The sequence below is a fragment of the Neomonachus schauinslandi genome, chromosome 5 (assembly GCF_002201575.2).
Source record: "Neomonachus schauinslandi chromosome 5, ASM220157v2, whole genome shotgun sequence".
NCBI lineage: Eukaryota > Metazoa > Chordata > Mammalia > Carnivora > Phocidae > Neomonachus > Neomonachus schauinslandi.
The window spans coordinates 96517548-96534297 of NC_058407.1; the positions used below are offsets into that span (position 1 = coordinate 96517548).

Sequence of the window (16750 nt, forward strand, 5' to 3'; positions counted from 1 at the left end):
ACCATGTGAATGTACTAATTTCTTTTTTAATGATTTTATTTTTAAGTAATCTCTACACCCAATGTGGAGCTTGAACTCATGACCCTGAGATCAAGAGTCGCACGCTCCACCCACTGAGCCACCCAGGTGCCCCTCATCAATTTCTTATTTTACAAATAATGAAACTGAGGCCCAAGAAGTTTAAGCAACTTACTTGAAACTACAGAACTAAAATTATACTTATAGGCTCTTTTCTTTGAATGGACAGCTTTTGCATATTTAATTATAATATTATTTACAGTTAGTTGTTTGCGAAGTTTCTTTAAACATTTCTGAATCTTTTTTTTTTTTTTTTAAGATTTTATTTATTTATTCATGAGAGACAGAGAGAGAGAGAGAGAGAGAGGCAGAGGGAGAAGCAGGCTCCCAAGGAGCAGGGAGCCCGATGCGGGACTCGATCCCAGGACCCTGGGATCATGACCTGAGCCGAAGGCAGAGGCTTAACCATCTGAGCCACCCAGGCGCCCTAAACATTTCTAAAAGTAGAAATGCATGCTTAATTGTGGACTATGCCTTTGGCATAAATCTGGTGTTCAGGCCATTACTACAATGAAAACATCTACCATCACCTGGTGGCAGCATACCCTAAGTACAGTTCATCTTAAAGAAACACTGTTCCTCAAAAGTTAATTCTAAACATAAAAAGGTCATTAGAGAATCTTTCACATACTTGTAACTAGCCTTGGCAAGCAACTGATGGATGCGTGTTTTCACATCTTCAATGGTCTCTGTATTAGCAATTGCCTCAGAAATCTCCTCTTCTTCCTGGGGAAGCTTTCGCAGCTGTTGCAGAGTACACTTCAACTCTGGCAGCATGGCTTCCCACTCCTCCTCTGGGTCCAGCGCTGCAGCTGAATGAGAAAGTCTTAGACTCTTTCCTTGGACTTTCTGACGGCAGGGAGCAGGAGGTCTCGGGTAAGGAATCCTACGCAGGAACTACTTACAAGGAGCTGCAGCTCGTCTCTGGGCCCTCATCTCTTGTAATTTCTGGGTTTCCTTCTGCAGTGGTCCAGCGAGGTCAGTGTCACTAAGCTGCCAAGGTCAAATGAGTTGCAGGGTCACTAGTTACAGAATTTGATCCCTGTTTCCACCTAATTCCTTCTCTTTTGGGTAGATCGAGCTTACTTACCTTGCAGGAAAAGGGATTATTGGCAAGGAAGCTGGCCAGCAGCTGAATGGCATTTTTACATACTAGCACCGACTTGTCTGCCAGACGTCCCACTGCTAGGGCCACCACTGCTTGGAAACGCATCAAGGGGAGAGCCTGTGTGGGGGAGGGAGAGAAGGAGGGGCTCACATCCCACATCATCCATTCTGCTCAAGATGATCTTGAAGTACACGCTACATGAGCTACCCACTCATTCTAAAGAAACTTTTCTATGAGATATAAAACAGTTTCTCTTTGTAGTGGTTAAGATACAGTGTAATCCTTAAATGGAGCCAGGCATTCTTGTCCTTGGTAGAGGAAGACCTTTATTACTGCCAGTAACAATCTGAATCCTGGACTCTTCTGTGGAACACTGGATTCCTTTTTTGTTTGGCCTGTACACAGAGTACTGTATGTCTATGCCATGCAGTTTATTCACCTTCTGCTGGACGATTCGGGTAAAGAGCTGCAAAACACGGCTCCGCACAAAGGAGTTGACGTCATGGCCATGGGCTTGCAAGGTGTCCAAGAACTGGTCTCTGGTGTCTCGGGCTGCTCCTCCCAGTTGATCACCATTCAGCACCTGCAGGACCATCTCTGCCATAGCTGCCAGCACAGCATTGCGCATCATGTAATTCTAAGGGAGAGAACCAGAGCTGGTCTGAGGGCTCCGCACTCCAATCCTAACTCGCCTTCCCCAAACTCTTGAGCCTGTTGAGGCACAAGTGACAAGGCCTTAAGTTAAGGGTAAGCTTGCTTCACTAAGACTTTTTCTGGTCAGCTGCTTACGTATTCACACCTGAGGCCACTGGAAGGGGCCTTGTCTGCTCAGAGGAGAACACAGGGACGAAATAAACAACAGCCCCAAACAATTTTTCCCCATAAGGCTCATCACATCTATACACATTTGAAAAGCATTCATTTCTACCTTTCATCGGAGGCCTCAAAGCCTTTGATCCTTACTAATAAAACACCCTCTTCCCCCCACTCCCCATCTCACATTTTACTGACAAAAAATGAGACACGGAGAAGCACAAGTAAGCCCTAGGGTGCCAAGCAAGTCCACTGCAGAATCTGGTGAATAAGGATTGGGGTTTTGCCAGGCCAGGAGCCAGAGAATGGGGTCTTGCACAAGAAGTTAAAGTAGATTAGATGACTGAGTAGACTGTCTTTGTCCTTGACATTCACCCAGAAGTGCCCTGCATCAATCTGGAAGGCAGCCAGGCAGAAAGAATTGAGAGGTGGCATTGTTTGGAGTGCAGGCGAGCCAGGTGGTAGGAAGAATGGAAGGGGCTTCATCCTGAGGAATGGAAGGGACTCAGAATCACAGCTGACTGACTTGCACTAGACTTAAGGTGAGGAATTGCCAGCCCCCCATCAGACCTGGATAAAACCAACTGATACTGAAATGGGGATTAATAAATGGCTCTTCAGTCAATGAAATTTATCTGCTTCTCTGTAGGAAGAAACTGCCACCGAGTTATGCTTAGATAACCTGACTTCATGGGAAAGCCATCTTCTTGTTATAAGAAACAGCCTTTAGCAATGGACTTAAAGTCCCCAGAAGAACCTGAGATCCCCAGGGGACCACGTACCTCTCCATCCAGATGATCCAGCAAAATGCACATGCTGGACATCAGGATGGCTGGGATGCGTTCTGCTAGTTCTGTCAGGAAGGCTGCAAAGCCTTTTGCACCTGCAGGGTCCCGACTCAGCTCCTGGGGACACTTCTGCCCAATCTCTCTATGCAGGGAAGAAAACACAGCCACAGCAAGATAATTCAGTTCCTAGTAAGGAAAGGTAAGACTGCTATCTCATATCTGAAGAAATCTACTGTGCACAGAGAATGTACTTCCAGTCTTTCTGTATCTTCCCCCTGAGGGAGAGGAGAATCAGAAACTTAGAGAAGAGTCACCTTACAATCTCCCCCACAATGCTCTTCATTCCATAATCAGTTGCCCACAGGCTCACAGCTGCCACCAGTACGGGGGCCAGGTGTTCAAAGTGCTGCAGCATCTGGATGATCTTCACAGTGGCACCTGTGGACGTGCTAATGGTGAGAAGTTATAGGCAGAACGGAAAACGTGGGGCAAAGCAGAGGGCTAACTTACTGAGCATATGGTTATAACGTGTCAAGGCGACACCAAGCAGGCGCGTGACGGCCTCCCGGGTGGGGCGGTTCTTCTGGTGACTAATGGTGGGGTTCTCCAGGAGGCGGTAGCAGCAGCCAGTAACCAAACTGAGAAGGAAGAGAGGGAGATGATGAAGTCAGCTGTGTGGATGCCATTCTATCGGGGCCCTGCCTCATCATTCTCCCTCTCCTGCCCCCAAGGTCAGGGGCTTCTAGCTTTCGTCATTCTATTTTTTCAAAAGATTTTATTTAGTTATTTGAAAATAAGAGCGAGACAGCGAGCATGAGTGGAGGGAAGGGTCAGAGGGAGAGGGAGAAGCAGACTCGTCTCTGAGCAGGGAGCCCAACACGGGGCCAGTTCCCAGGACCCTGAGATCATGACCCCAGCTGAAGGCAGACGCTTAACTGACTGAGCCACCCAGGCGTCCCTTTCTTCATTCTACTGATCACCTTCTACACCAATTTGCTTTGCTTTGGGGCGCCTGGGTGGCTCAGTCGTTAAGCGTCTGCCTTCGGCTCAGGTCATGATCCCAGGGTCCTGGGATCGAGCCCCGCATCAGGCTCCCTGCTCGGCGGGAGGCCTGCTTCTCCCTCTTCCATTCCTTCTGCTTGTGTTCCTTCTCTCACTGTGTCTCCCTGTCAAATAAATAAATAAATAAATCTTTAAAAAAAAAAAAAAATTTGCTTTGCTTTGCTGACTCTAGATAGGTGCTCTGTCTTTCAAAATTACTAACTTTCAACCAGTTATGATGCCTACACAGAACCCAAATATATGATAAAAGGTAGGAGAAAGTAACCAGACTTCTCGTGGTTAATTCAGTCCTCATCTGGATCAACCTTTTAGCTGCACTGGATGCAACTGATCACGCCATTCTCCTGGAAACACACATCTGACCAGATGCCAGACTCCCTTCCCCAGGGTACAATAGGGATTTCTGCGTTCCTCTAGCTACACTTACTGATTTAGTAATCTCATTCCAGTCTTGGGGCCATAAACACCATTTATATAAATACACTGTATTCCCAAATGGGTACCCTAGCTCAGACCTCTCTCCTGCGCTCCAAATTTGTATATTCAACATCAGAGTCGGACAACATTGCTTGGATGTCTGATAAGGGTCTCAAACTTTGTATCTAAAGCAGAACTTCTAATTGTCCACCCGAAAACATGCCCCACAGTCTTTCCCATATTTCAATTGCTGCCAGCTCTGTTCTTCTGAAAGCTCAGGCCCAAACCCTGGATGAGTCATCCTTGACTCTCCCTCAAACCTCACACACATCTGTCAGCTCATCCTGTAAGCTTTACCTTCGGGAAACAGGTACAGAATCCATGCATTTCTCCCCATCTCCACTGCCCTTCTTGGCTCTAAACTCCCACCATCTCTTGACCAAGTCACTGCAACAGCCCTCTAACTGGTGTCCCGCTTTCTTCCTTTCCCTTCTTAGTAATGTAACAGTAACCAGAGCACGATGATTCTGTTAAAGCCCAAGTCAGACCACCTCACCTGCTTGGAATCCTCGAGCAGCGCCATGTCACGCTGAGAAAATGCCAAAGTCACCATGACGGCCAAGGAGCTGCACAGTCGGCTCCACACTGCCTGTCCCTCTCATCTGCCCCACTGCCCTGTCTCTGGCCTCGCTGCTATCACCTGTCTGTGCCAGATACATGCCCTCCTCGGGGTCTTTGTACCCGCTGTTCCGTTGTGCCATTCCTTGCCCTTGCTATGCCTCCAGATCCTCTCATGGCTCACATGGGCTCCTCTGGATCTTTGCTCAAATGTCACCACCTCAAAGAGGTGGTGCTAGAACAGCTGGTTTAAGATCACAACTCTGTTCCATCAAACTCCTCATCCCCTCCTCTCTTGTTCTCCACAGTAATAATCTATAAAACACACCATATATTTTACTTATTTTTTTTTTAAAGATTTTATTTATTTATTTGACAGAGAGAGACACAGTGAGAGAGGGAACACAAGCAGGGGGAGTGGGAGAGAGAGAAGCAGGCTTCCTGCGGAGCAGGGAGCCGAATGCGGGGCTCGATCCCTGGACCCTGGGATCAGGACCTGAGCCGAAGGCAGTTGCTTAACAATTGAGCCACCCAGGGGCCCCTATTTTACTTATTTTAAAAATCATCTTCTGCTCTATAATATAAACTCTAAGAGGGCAGAAACTTTTGTTTCCAGTGCCTGTCATAATGCCAGCCATGTACCCAGCCATGCTCAGCTAATACTATGTCATAAATGAATAAATGGGCATTAAAGATAAGAAATTCATGGCAGTTTCTCACATTTGTCATCTACTTCCAAACAACTCAGTGTTAATAAGTAGACTTCTATGTATTATATAGAAGTGAGGCATGAAATGAAGTATTCAGAAAGAAGACATATCTAGCAACAGAGTCCTTGTACCTCACAGCTCACTATTACCCGTAGCCATCTTAACCACCCACCTGACAAATTCCTCTTCAATTATTGAGTGGTTCCACAGGTGACGAATGTCCAACTGGAGCAGCTGTGTTAGAAGCTGAAGAATTGGCTGCCTCTCTTCTTCCCAGTCAAAGCCATGGGCTGTCTTGGCCCGGGCTTTCTTTCCCTAAAAAATGACCATATGGACATGTAAGGAAAAATAAGAAAACAAATCGGGTCAAGATCTGCTAGTCTGAGTGCCCAAACTACCCAGTATTGAGACAAGGTGGAAACTAACACAGAAGACATAAACAAATTCCAAAATATAGAAGAGTTTCTTGTCAGGGAAAGATATGCTGTGATACTTTTGAGTATTTTCCCATAAACCCTAAATAAGGACAGAAAGGACTCCCAGAATTGTTGGAGTCCCTTCTTTCCCATCCATCCCCCTCTCTCTCCAGGCCCCATATTAAGTGAGCCAGAAACTCCAAATTACCTTCCCAAGGTCCAGGTCCATGAGGCTTGTCTGGCTGCTCATGGTCTCAAAGGATTCCAAGAGGCGGATCAGAGCATAACAGTTCATTTTGAGAGCATTTAGGTGGGCGCTCCTATCTGACACACTCAAAGCTGCATCATCCAGGATAGTGGGAAGTTCCTGGGAATGACGGGACACCACTGCGAGGGGCAGAATCTGGAGTCGGCTTCATTCACTTTCCTCATACACCCCGACTTCAAAACACCCGGCAATTGCAGCCATCAGATTACCAAAGATCTGTGTTTCATCTCTCAGTGGTCACAACACAAGCCAAGTCCTTTGGGACCCCCGACCTCGATACCCTGAACATGCCCTGTCCCCACTCTCTCACTCCAGCTATCCCAGTTTCTCTCTGGAGACTGGAAGAACCACCTCTGTTAAAAAGAGGTAGTTCAAAAGTAGGAAATATTTCTTGTTGGTCTGCTCTTACAGCGAACACACACAACTCTGTATTGCCCACCAAGATTACAGACCTTAATAGGTCAAAGGTCCCTGGGCTTAGCCAAACCAACTGAATCACCACAGCCTTGATATCATCATGTGGCTGATAAAATGTAGGAAATAGTAAGCAAACAAACAGCGACAAACACCTTCCATCCCCTACCCCCTGACCCATAAACACCTTTTATCAGGAATTCCAGAGTATCTTCCTTGAGGCCAGGATCTATACTTCGAAAGTGACTATGAGGGAAAGAAAGTGTGGGGGGGTGAGACAGGAAACTGCAGAGCCCATTCTAGATCAGATCAAACCTGAAGAATCTAATACTTAAAAATATCTGTGAAATTGCTCAACTGAATAAATGTGGTGTTAAGTTGGGGTCAATGCTCATTAGTAGAGATATCAGTACCCAGAGCCTTTATCAGTGAACCTATAATTTGGAATTTCAGGACTAACATGCAAAGTTAGGGTCCATAGCGAACAGTTCTTAGAGTACCAGCCAGCTAGGTGCTTTATACTTACTGTAGAATGCTGTAGATAGTATCAAAGTGCTCCAGCATAGCCAGGGGCCCCTGAGCTCGGAAGGCAGCCTGAAATGCTATGAAGATGAAAGAAACTAATTAATAAAGGGGAGAGGGCTTTTTGGTAAATTCTATTCATGGCAGAAAATCGAGTTAATTACTTTTATTGGTTGAATCACAGAAAGAGACCGTTCATTTCGATGTAACCTATTATTATTATTTTTAAAAGACTGTATTTATTTATTTGACAGAGAGAGACACAGCGAGAGAGGGAACACAAGCAGGGAGAGTGGGAGAGGGAGAAGCAGGCCTCCTGCGGAGCAGGGAGCCTGATGCAGGGCTCGATCCCAGGACCCTGGGATCATGACCTGAGCTGAAGGCAGATGCTTAACGACTGAGCCACCCAGGCGCCCCTTTTTATTTTATTTTTTATTTTTTTTTAAAGATTTTATTTATTCATTTGAGATACAGAGAGAGAGAGGGAGAGAGAGCATGAGCAGGGAGAGAGGCAGAGGGAGAGGGAGAAGCAGGCTCTCCGCCGAGCCAGGAGCCCGATGTGGGGCTCAATCCCAGGACCCTGGGATCATGACCTGAGCCGAAGGCAGACGCTTAACCATCTGAGCCACCCAGGTGCCCCATTGATGTAATCTATTATAATAATAGCTTACATTTGCCTGTTTTATAATGAAAGTCTTACTCATCTCTGAGTTTGATAAAGCAGATGGTATTATGCCTATTTTACGGGAAAAGCAATTAAGTCTCAGAGTAGTTGTGTAACTAGTTCAGTGTAGTTAGTAGTGAACACAAACTCAGGATCTATTTTTTTTTTTATTTTGAAATTACAAAAGTGGCAAAAAACATACAAAGTTTCTTTTAATTTTATTATTATTTTTTAAATAAAGATTTTTATTTATTTATTTTTGAGAGAGAGAGAAAGAGCACAAGCAGAGGGAGCAACAGAGGGAGAGGGAGAAGCAGACTCCCCGCTGAGCGGGGAGCCCGATGTGGGGCTCAATCCCAGGACCCTGGAATCATGACCTGAGCGGAAGGCAGACACTTAACCAACTGAGCCACCCAGGCACCCTCGTACAAAGTTCTTATACTTTTCACTCTAATAATGTAAACATCTTACACAACCACAGCACAAGAATCTATTCTAAACTAAGAAATTAACATTAACTCAATGCTATTAATCAATCTACAGACCTTATTTGAATTCTGGTAGTTGTTTTACTTAAGTCCTTTTCATGGTCCAGGATCCGATCCAGGATCCCACAATGCATTTAGTTGTCATGTCTCCTTAGTCTCCTCCCATCTTTGCCTTTCAGTCTTGACACTTTCAAAGTGTGCTATTCACTTATTCTGTAGAATGTCCCTTGGTCTGGGTTTGTTTGCTTTCTCTCATGATTAGATTGAGGTTATGCATTTTTGGCAAGATGAACGCAGAAGGGAGGCTGGGTCTTTTCAATGCATCATATCAAGAAGTACATGATATCAATGCCTTATTACTATGTTAACTTTGACCACTTGGTAGTCAAAGGTAGGTATCTCCCCTGTAAAGTTACTATTTTCCCCTTTGCAGTAATTAGGTATCTTGTGGGGAGATATTTGAACCTATGCAAATATCCTGTCTCTCATCACATTTTGCCCACTATTTTAGGCATCTGTCCATGATTCTTGCCTGCCACAATTATCACTGAGATATTTACTATACAGTGGTTTCTCTTTTTTCTTTTTTTAAAAAGATTTTATTTTTAAGTAATCTCTACACCCAATGTGGGGCTTGAACTCACAGCCCCAAGATCAAGAGTCGTATGCTCTTCCAACTGAGCCAGCCCGGTGCCCATATAGGGTGATTTTTCCATCTCCATCATTCCTTCTACACTTACTAATGGGAATGCCACTCGAAGGATGAGCTGTCCCTTTCCCCTCAGTTATTTTTTTTTTTTTAAGATTTTATTTATTTATTTGACAGAGAGAGAGAGCACAAGTAGGCAGAGAGGCAGGCAGAGGGAGAGGGAGAAGCAGGCTCCCTGCTAAGCAAGGAGCCCGATGCGGGACTCGATCCCAGGACCCCGGCCGGGATCATGGCCTGAGTCCAAGGCAGCCGCTTAACCAACTGAGCCACCCAGGTGCCCCTCCCCTCAGTTATTTATTCAAATCGGAGTAGACCCATGGATATTTCTTTTTTTTTTTTTTTGAAGATTTTATTTATTTATTTGAGAGAAAGAATGAGATAGAGAGAGAGAGCATGAGAGGGGGGAGGGTCAGAGGGAGAAGCAGACTCCCTGCCGAGCAGGGAGCCCGATGCGGGACTCGATCCTGGGACTCTAGGATCATGACCTGAGCCGAAGGCAGTCGCCCAACCAACTGAGCCACCCAGGCGCCCCTGGACATTTCTTTTATTCTGTTTTAATCCATTCCTCCTACGATCTATTTTGTTGCTCAAATTATCCCATACTTGACCACTGGGAGCTCCATCAGCTTGACCTGTGTCCTTTCAACATATTCCCTTTACTTTCGCTCTCCCAGTTTCTTGTACCACAAGATGTTCCAGGCTCATCTTGTACTTTCTCTGGCCCAGTCCTGGAACCAACCATTCTCAACAGGGTCCTGGTTTTCTTTATGGAAGTATGGCATCTAGAAACCAAATTCAAGGCACTATTTAGGCTGACTGCTATTGGAGTATCATAGTTTTTAGGCCCTCTCAGTAGAGAATAGCAGGCATGTATGTGTATATGCACACATATCCCCTATATCTATTTTTATATGTGTATATATTAAAAAATGAGTTCATTTACATATTTACTTAATCCTAGTATAAACATAAAACAGTTTCAGGGGATGCCTGGATGGCTCAGTCACTGGGCGTCTGCCTTCGGCTCAGGTCATGATCCCAGGGTCCTGGGATTGAGCCCTACGTTGGGCTCCCTGCTCAGCGGGAATCCTGCTTCTCCCCCTCCCACTCCCCGTTTGTGTTCCCTCTCTCGCTGTCTCTCTCTGTCAAATAAATAAATAAAATCTTAAAAAAAAAAGTTTCAGAATTGCTAACCTATATTCCTATAAAAAAATATTTACTAACTTAGCTTACAATAATTGTGTAAAGTTCTTTTTTCCAGAGTATATAGTCAAAATACTACTGCTTTTCAAAGTTACGTAGGTTAGTTCTTTTCTTTCCGACTCTATAATGTGATTATGTGAAACACTTGTAACGTACTTGTTACCACTTTATATTACATTTTGAAAACCCAGTGTCTTTTGATTCTCAGGCCCAGTGCTCTTTTCATCCTGATCGTACTGCTTCTAGATAAACACTTCAGTATCAAGGGGAGTAGAGTTGAATTATGTCTTACAACATGTAGGAGTGACAAGGCAGTATGGGAATTAGGTTTTGACCCAAGTTATATACCAAGCTCTTTCTGGGGACGGGGAAGGAAAGAATTCCACCAAATTCTTCTTTTCTGCAATACCAAGCTGGTTTGCCTTGAAAGTAAAGCCAGAATCTTGTACTCCAAGTATCACTGCTGGCATTGACCTGATTGATTATAATGTTAGGACATCCAACTACATACAAATCCTCTGTGATTTTTTTTTTTTTTTAAGATTTTATTTATTTTGACAGAGAGAGAGAGACAGTGAGAGAGGGAACACAAGCAGGGGGAGTGGGAGAGGGAGAAGCAGTCTTCCCGCTGAGCAGAGAGCCCAACATGGGGCTCGATCCCAGGACCCTGGGATCATGACCTGAGCCGAAGGCAGACGCTTAACGACTGAGCCACCCAGGTGCCCTGTCCTCTGTGATTTTTAACAAGCTGTCTTATTCCTCCAGTTCTTACAGCCTCCCTAGCACTATAATCATAACACATTCTCCTCTTCCTTTATACTTCTTACCCTATGTCTCTCTGACTTTAATAGATGACTGTTCTCCACTTTACCAAAAAGAACGAGACCCAAAGCACAGGTTCTCTCGTAATCCTGCCTCCCTATCAACAAACATCTCTGCCAACATCTTCCCATTCTTTGCCTGAGTCTCAAGCAAAAAGTTCCTCTCTTCTAAAGCTAACCTGTCCCGCTGCCCCAAGATTTATCTCCTCTTTTTCACCTTTGCTTTTTATCCTGTCCAGGACTTGCTCTTATCGTGCCAACATGCTCAGGCCTCCCTTTATTTTTTCTAAAGATTTACTTATTTATTTGTCCGGAGGCGGGGGCGGGGGGGGGTGTGCAGAGCACAAGCAGGCGGAGTGGCAGGCAGAGCAGGCAGAGGGAGAAGCAGGCTCCCCGCCGATCAGGGAGCCTGACACGAGACTGGATCCCAGGACCCTGGGATCATGAACCGAGAGGAAGGCAGACGCTTAACCTATTGAGTCACCCAGGCGTCCCTCAGGCCTCCCTTTAAAACAAACAAACAAAAATGCTCAATGCCTTTCATTTGACCTTGCTATCATATCACTTTTAAATTGTGTTTCCTTGGGGCGCCTGGGTGGCTCAGTCGTTGGGCATCTGCCTTCGGCTCAGGTCATGATCCCAGGGTCCTGGATCGAGCCCCGCATCGGGCTCTCTGCTCAGCGGGAAGCCTGCTTCTCCCTCTCCCACTCCCCCTGCTTGTGTTCCCTCTCTCGCTGTGTCTCTCTCTGTCAAATAAATAAATAAAATATTAAAAAAAAAAGAAAAATAAATAAATAAATTGTGTTTCCTCTTTCAATTTCCTGAAATCTGTTTCTGAGATTTACCAATCTAACAACTATTCTCTCAAAGATGACCAACTACCCATTTTTCATTACAACCAATGATTTTTCTTGGTCCACATATCTCTTTAATTCTTTGAAGCATTACCCACTGATCTAGTCAGACTGCTTTAGGTTTACATTTGACTTGAACATTTACCAGACCAAGCTACTTAGCTTACTAAGTCTGTTTCCTCTTCTCTAAATTGGGTGTAATAAAAGATCACACCTACAGGGCTTTTCAGAATTTTTTGGTAAAGGTTAAGTAGAGATAATCCCCATGAAGCAATCAGAACAATACTTAGCACACAATGTAACTCAGTATATGTAAACTATTAACCGACCTTACAAACCTCTTTCTGTGATCTGGAAAATACAGAAAATGGAAAAAAGAGAAAGACATAAGCACTGTTAACACCTGGCTAAATTTTGTCTATTTTGTATGCACAGCATTTCTGCTGTTGAGGCCATATCACATATTCACTTTTCTGTTCTGTTTTTTTAAAATTTAAAACTACAGGGGCGCCCGGGTGGCTCAGTCGTTAAGCGTCTGCCTTCGGCTCAGGTCCTGATCCCAGGGTCCTGGGATCGAGCCCCGCATTGGGCTCTCTGCTCAGCGGAAAGCCTGCTTCTCCCTCTCCCACTCCCCCTGCTTGTGTTCCCTCTCTCGGTGTGTCTCTCTCTGTCAAATAAATAAATAAAATCTTAAAAAAAAAAATTTTAAATTACAATAAGCATATTATAAAACCTTTGTAAATAATTTTTTTTTTTTAAAGATTTTATTTATTTATTTGAGACAGAGAGAATGAGAGAGACAGAGAGCACATGAGAGGGGGGAGGGTCAGAGGGAGAAGCAGGCTCCCTGCCGAGCAGGGAGCCCAATGCGGGACTCGATCCTGGGACTCCAGGATCATGACCTGAGCCGAAGGCAGTTGCTTAACCAACTGAGCCACCCAGGCGCCCCTGTAAATAATTTTTAATGGTCACATAATATTCCACTGAATGTATGTATCTTAATTAACTTACCGTTCTTCTATCATTAGACATTATGGTATTTCTTTTTCTTTTTTTTTTTTAAGTAGGTTTCATGCCCAACGTGGGGCTTAAACTATGACCCTGAGATCAAGAGTCACATGCTCTATTGACTGAGTCAGCCAGGTGCCCCTATTGTTAGACATTATGGTATTTCTAATTTTTTCCACTAAAATTCACAACACAGGGCGCCTCGGTGGCTCAGTCGGTTAAGTGTCTGCCTTTGGCTCAGGTCATGATCCCAGGGTCCTGGGATCCAGTCCCGTGTTGGGCTCCCTGATCAGTGGGGAGTCTGCTTCTCCCTCTGCCCCTCCCCCCTGTTTATGCTCCCCCCGCCCCCAAAATTCACAACACATTTATTCCCCTGGCAAATCTGGATTAAATCCAACTGACTGCTTACTCCATTCATGTAACCACACAAATAAAAATGGCTTGACAAAAATACACAATCATGCCAACTATTCTCACTCTAAACTTATGCGCATTAACCTCAAGTGGACCCTTAGTATTTCTTCCTAAGCCTATTACCAATTCCCAGGCCTACTCACTTTCTTCTAGGCAATTATTTCATACTTTTCCTCTGCTCAGAAGATCAAGACCTTCTTCTCCAGCTCCCTCTCAGTTAAAGGGTTCACTTCCTATCTCATGGAGAAATTAGAATCACACAGAAGAGAACTTCCAGCCACCCCAAGATCCGTAGCTTCCTGCATTATATGCATCTGTGCCCATGTACTCTGCCTTCTCTTTTGCTGCTGCGGATAAACTAACCCATGCTCTAATGAAACCATCTCCTCCCCCTGTGCACCAGATCACACACTCTCTCACCTACTAAAGATACTGCCCCAACACTCGTCCCTTCTCCCTCCTGCATCATCAAACTTTCCCTCTCTGATCGCTTCCATTCATTCAGCACATGCACATGCAATGCCACCCATCTTACAAAAAAATCCTCCCTCAACTCTATCTCCTCCTCTACTACCACCCTATTTCTCTGTTCCTCATTAAAGCAAAACAACGACAAAAAGTTATCTAAACTGTCCTCTCATTTTCTCATAAGCCTCTTCCAATTAGGCTTTTGCCCCCACCACTCCTCTGAAACCGCTTTCCCCAAGGTTGCAATTGCCACATTGCGAAGTCCAGTCATTAATTTGCAGTTGAGCTCTCCCTTTCTTTTTGAAATGTTCTCATCATTTAGCCTCCAGTTAGCGCCTCTGTTCACTTTCTGCCTCAATGACTGGTCCTCAGTTTCTCCCACTGGTTTCTTTCTCATCTTCCCAGCTTCTACCGGACTGTCTCAGATCTTATGTTTTTAAATTGCTTTTCTTCTCCAACTACATTCAAATTTCATAGCTTTAAATGCCCTCTACATGCTGAATATTAAACCCCAAATGTATAGCTGTAGCTGGCATCTCTCCCCTGAACTCCAGAACTCTACAACCAACAGACTAAACCTGCTCCTTTCGGGCGCCTGATTAGCTCAGTCAGTTAAGCGTCTGCCTTCAGCTCAAGTCATGATCCCAGGGTCCTAGGATTCAGTCCCACATTGTCAGGCTTCCTGCTCTGCAGGGAGTCTGCTTCTCCCTCTGCCCCTTCTCCCACTCATTCTCTCAACCTCTCTCTCTGTCTCTCAAATAAATAAATATCTTAAAAAAAAAAAAGTAAATAAACCTGCTCCTCTCATATTCTACTCCATCTCAGTAAATGGCAGCTCCATTCTTCCAAAAGCCTTGTCATCATGCTAGATTCTTCTTTCTCTAACCCTATAAATTCAAGCCAATCCATCAACAATCCTGTTTGCTCGACTTTCAACATCTGTTCAGTACCTAACTTTTTACGATTACCTCCACTGCTATCAACCCCAGGCAAACTACCTGGTACTACTGTATTAGCCTCTCAACTAGTCTCCCCGCTTCTTCCCTTGCCCCTTACGCTCTCTATTCAACACAACAGTGATACTTTTAAAACGTCAGACTGTGTCACTCCTGTGCTCAAAACCCAATGGCTTTCAAACTCACTCACACTGAAGCTAAATCTTTACCATGACCTACAAGACTCTAGATTAGTGCTTCTCCCAACTTAAATGCGCATCTGAATTACCTAGGGATCTTCTTAAAAAATGGATTTTCTGATTCAGTAGTTCTGCGTTGGATCTTGGATTTCTGATAAGTTCCTAAATCATGATTCTAATGTTGCTAGTCTGAAGACCACACTTAGAAGAGCATGACTGTAGAGGAATCTGCATCACTTCTCATCTGACCTCTTTTGCCCTAGCTTACTCCACTCCAACCATATTGGCATTTTCCCACCTCAGAGCCACAGCACTGGATTTTCTCTCTGCTTAGAATGCCTATGAGAATTGGCATAGTTCACTTCCTCACCTTTAAGGCCTCTGCTCGAACATCACCTACCAGCAAGCCTTCTCTGATTATCCAACATAAAATGCAGTTCCTACTCCACCATGCCATATCTTGTTTATCTTGCTTATTTTTCTCCCTGGCACTTGCAACCATCTGATAAATCCCATTATTTGTTATTTATTCCTTGTTGAGAACCTTGAGAGAAAGAACTCTGTCAACTTGTCTTTTTGTCTACTGTTGTATATCCAGTACCCAGAACAGTGCCTGGCACACAGTGTATCGTCAGTAAATACTTGTTCAACAAATTAAGCGATTTGATCTTGCAGAACTTATAGTTAGGGTTCTAAACACCAAAAGCAATGCAATTGTTATAAAAAGAACTCTTAGTGATTATTTTAAAAATTATGCATTATAATAACTGAAGGACAACTGACTACAGTGTAGCCTGTGCAATTGGTGATGCCTGTATCAACACAGTATGGAGGGAACAGTCTATCTCTCCCCTAGAGTGGATACTGTTGGCTAGCCACCTACCCATGGACCGCCACACTCTGCCTTCTTTGCTTACCAAACGGTGATATGTCTAGGTTTGGGGAGGCTCCTAGATAATAATCTTGATCAATTTAGACAATCTGGGTGATTCCATTTCCCTTACCAGTAATTAGTCAGGGAAATAGGCAAAACCCAATTCTGGCTAAATCTGTTGGGAGGCTTCTGGTAAAGTTTTAAAAAAGGAAAGAAGAAAAGAAAAAACATAAGATAAAAAAAAAAAATCACCTTTTCTACCTCTGGACATCAGAGCAAGGAGCTACCATCTAGCAACCATGATGGGAAGGCCAAGAGGAGACAAGCTGGAGTTAAATTACCAAGCTGCTGCATTAGCCAACTCTTCTTGTTGTAGGAGATAACAAACAAAGTAGGTTATTATCCCTATCTTTACAGATAAGGAAACTGAGGCACAGAGAGAATAAGTAACTTGTCCAAGGTCAAAGTGGTAGAGCCAGGATTCAGATTCAGATAGCTTGGCTCCAGAGTCTTAAATGTTTACTCTATGTACTTCTCCAAAGCAACCTAATTGATAGAAGACCACTTCCAATAAGTATAGTGATATTATGGGGTCTCACTGATAACGTATAAATTGTCTTGTTCATCTGTAGGTTTCAATGGATAACTGCATTGTCCATACACTGTTCAGTGTAGCAGCTGTACATATTTGTCATCCCCCCCCCCCCCCCCAATTAGTGCACACTCTTGGAAACAAGAGATCTAGACTTTAAAAAAGTATTACCTGAAACAGGTCAGGTCAAGTCCCACACATTCTGAGAAAGCCTATAACCTTTAAATCCACCAGAACTTAATTTTGGCTTATAAGAGGTAAAGATCAAAAATACGTTTTTGTCCAAAGAGTAGCCACATACACCCA

The 16750-nt window shown here is 44.2% G+C and overlaps 1 protein-coding gene and 1 non-coding gene across 2 annotated transcripts in view; both read right to left on the bottom strand.

Moving 5' to 3' along the window:
- The window catches only part of NCAPD2 (non-SMC condensin I complex subunit D2), a 28423-nt gene that overhangs the window by 10590 nt on the left and 1083 nt on the right, over window positions 1-16750 (bottom strand). Inside the window, exons 3-13 of the mRNA XM_021690534.2 lie at window positions 7219-7294; window positions 6880-6938; window positions 6219-6397; window positions 5767-5909; window positions 3298-3425; window positions 3102-3225; window positions 2782-2929; window positions 1626-1823; window positions 1169-1303; window positions 984-1071; window positions 710-890 (exon numbers count right to left, since the gene is read on the bottom strand). Coding sequence (XP_021546209.1) covers window positions 710-890; window positions 984-1071; window positions 1169-1303; window positions 1626-1823; window positions 2782-2929; window positions 3102-3225; window positions 3298-3425; window positions 5767-5909; window positions 6219-6397; window positions 6880-6938; window positions 7219-7294 — 1459 coding nt within the window. The remainder of the gene's footprint in view (window positions 1-709; window positions 891-983; window positions 1072-1168; window positions 1304-1625; window positions 1824-2781; window positions 2930-3101; window positions 3226-3297; window positions 3426-5766; window positions 5910-6218; window positions 6398-6879; window positions 6939-7218; window positions 7295-16750) is intronic.
- LOC123325047 lies at window positions 6474-6802 on the bottom strand. The gene has a single exon (XR_006540213.1). It is a non-coding gene; the product is annotated as a small nucleolar RNA U85 (small nucleolar RNA).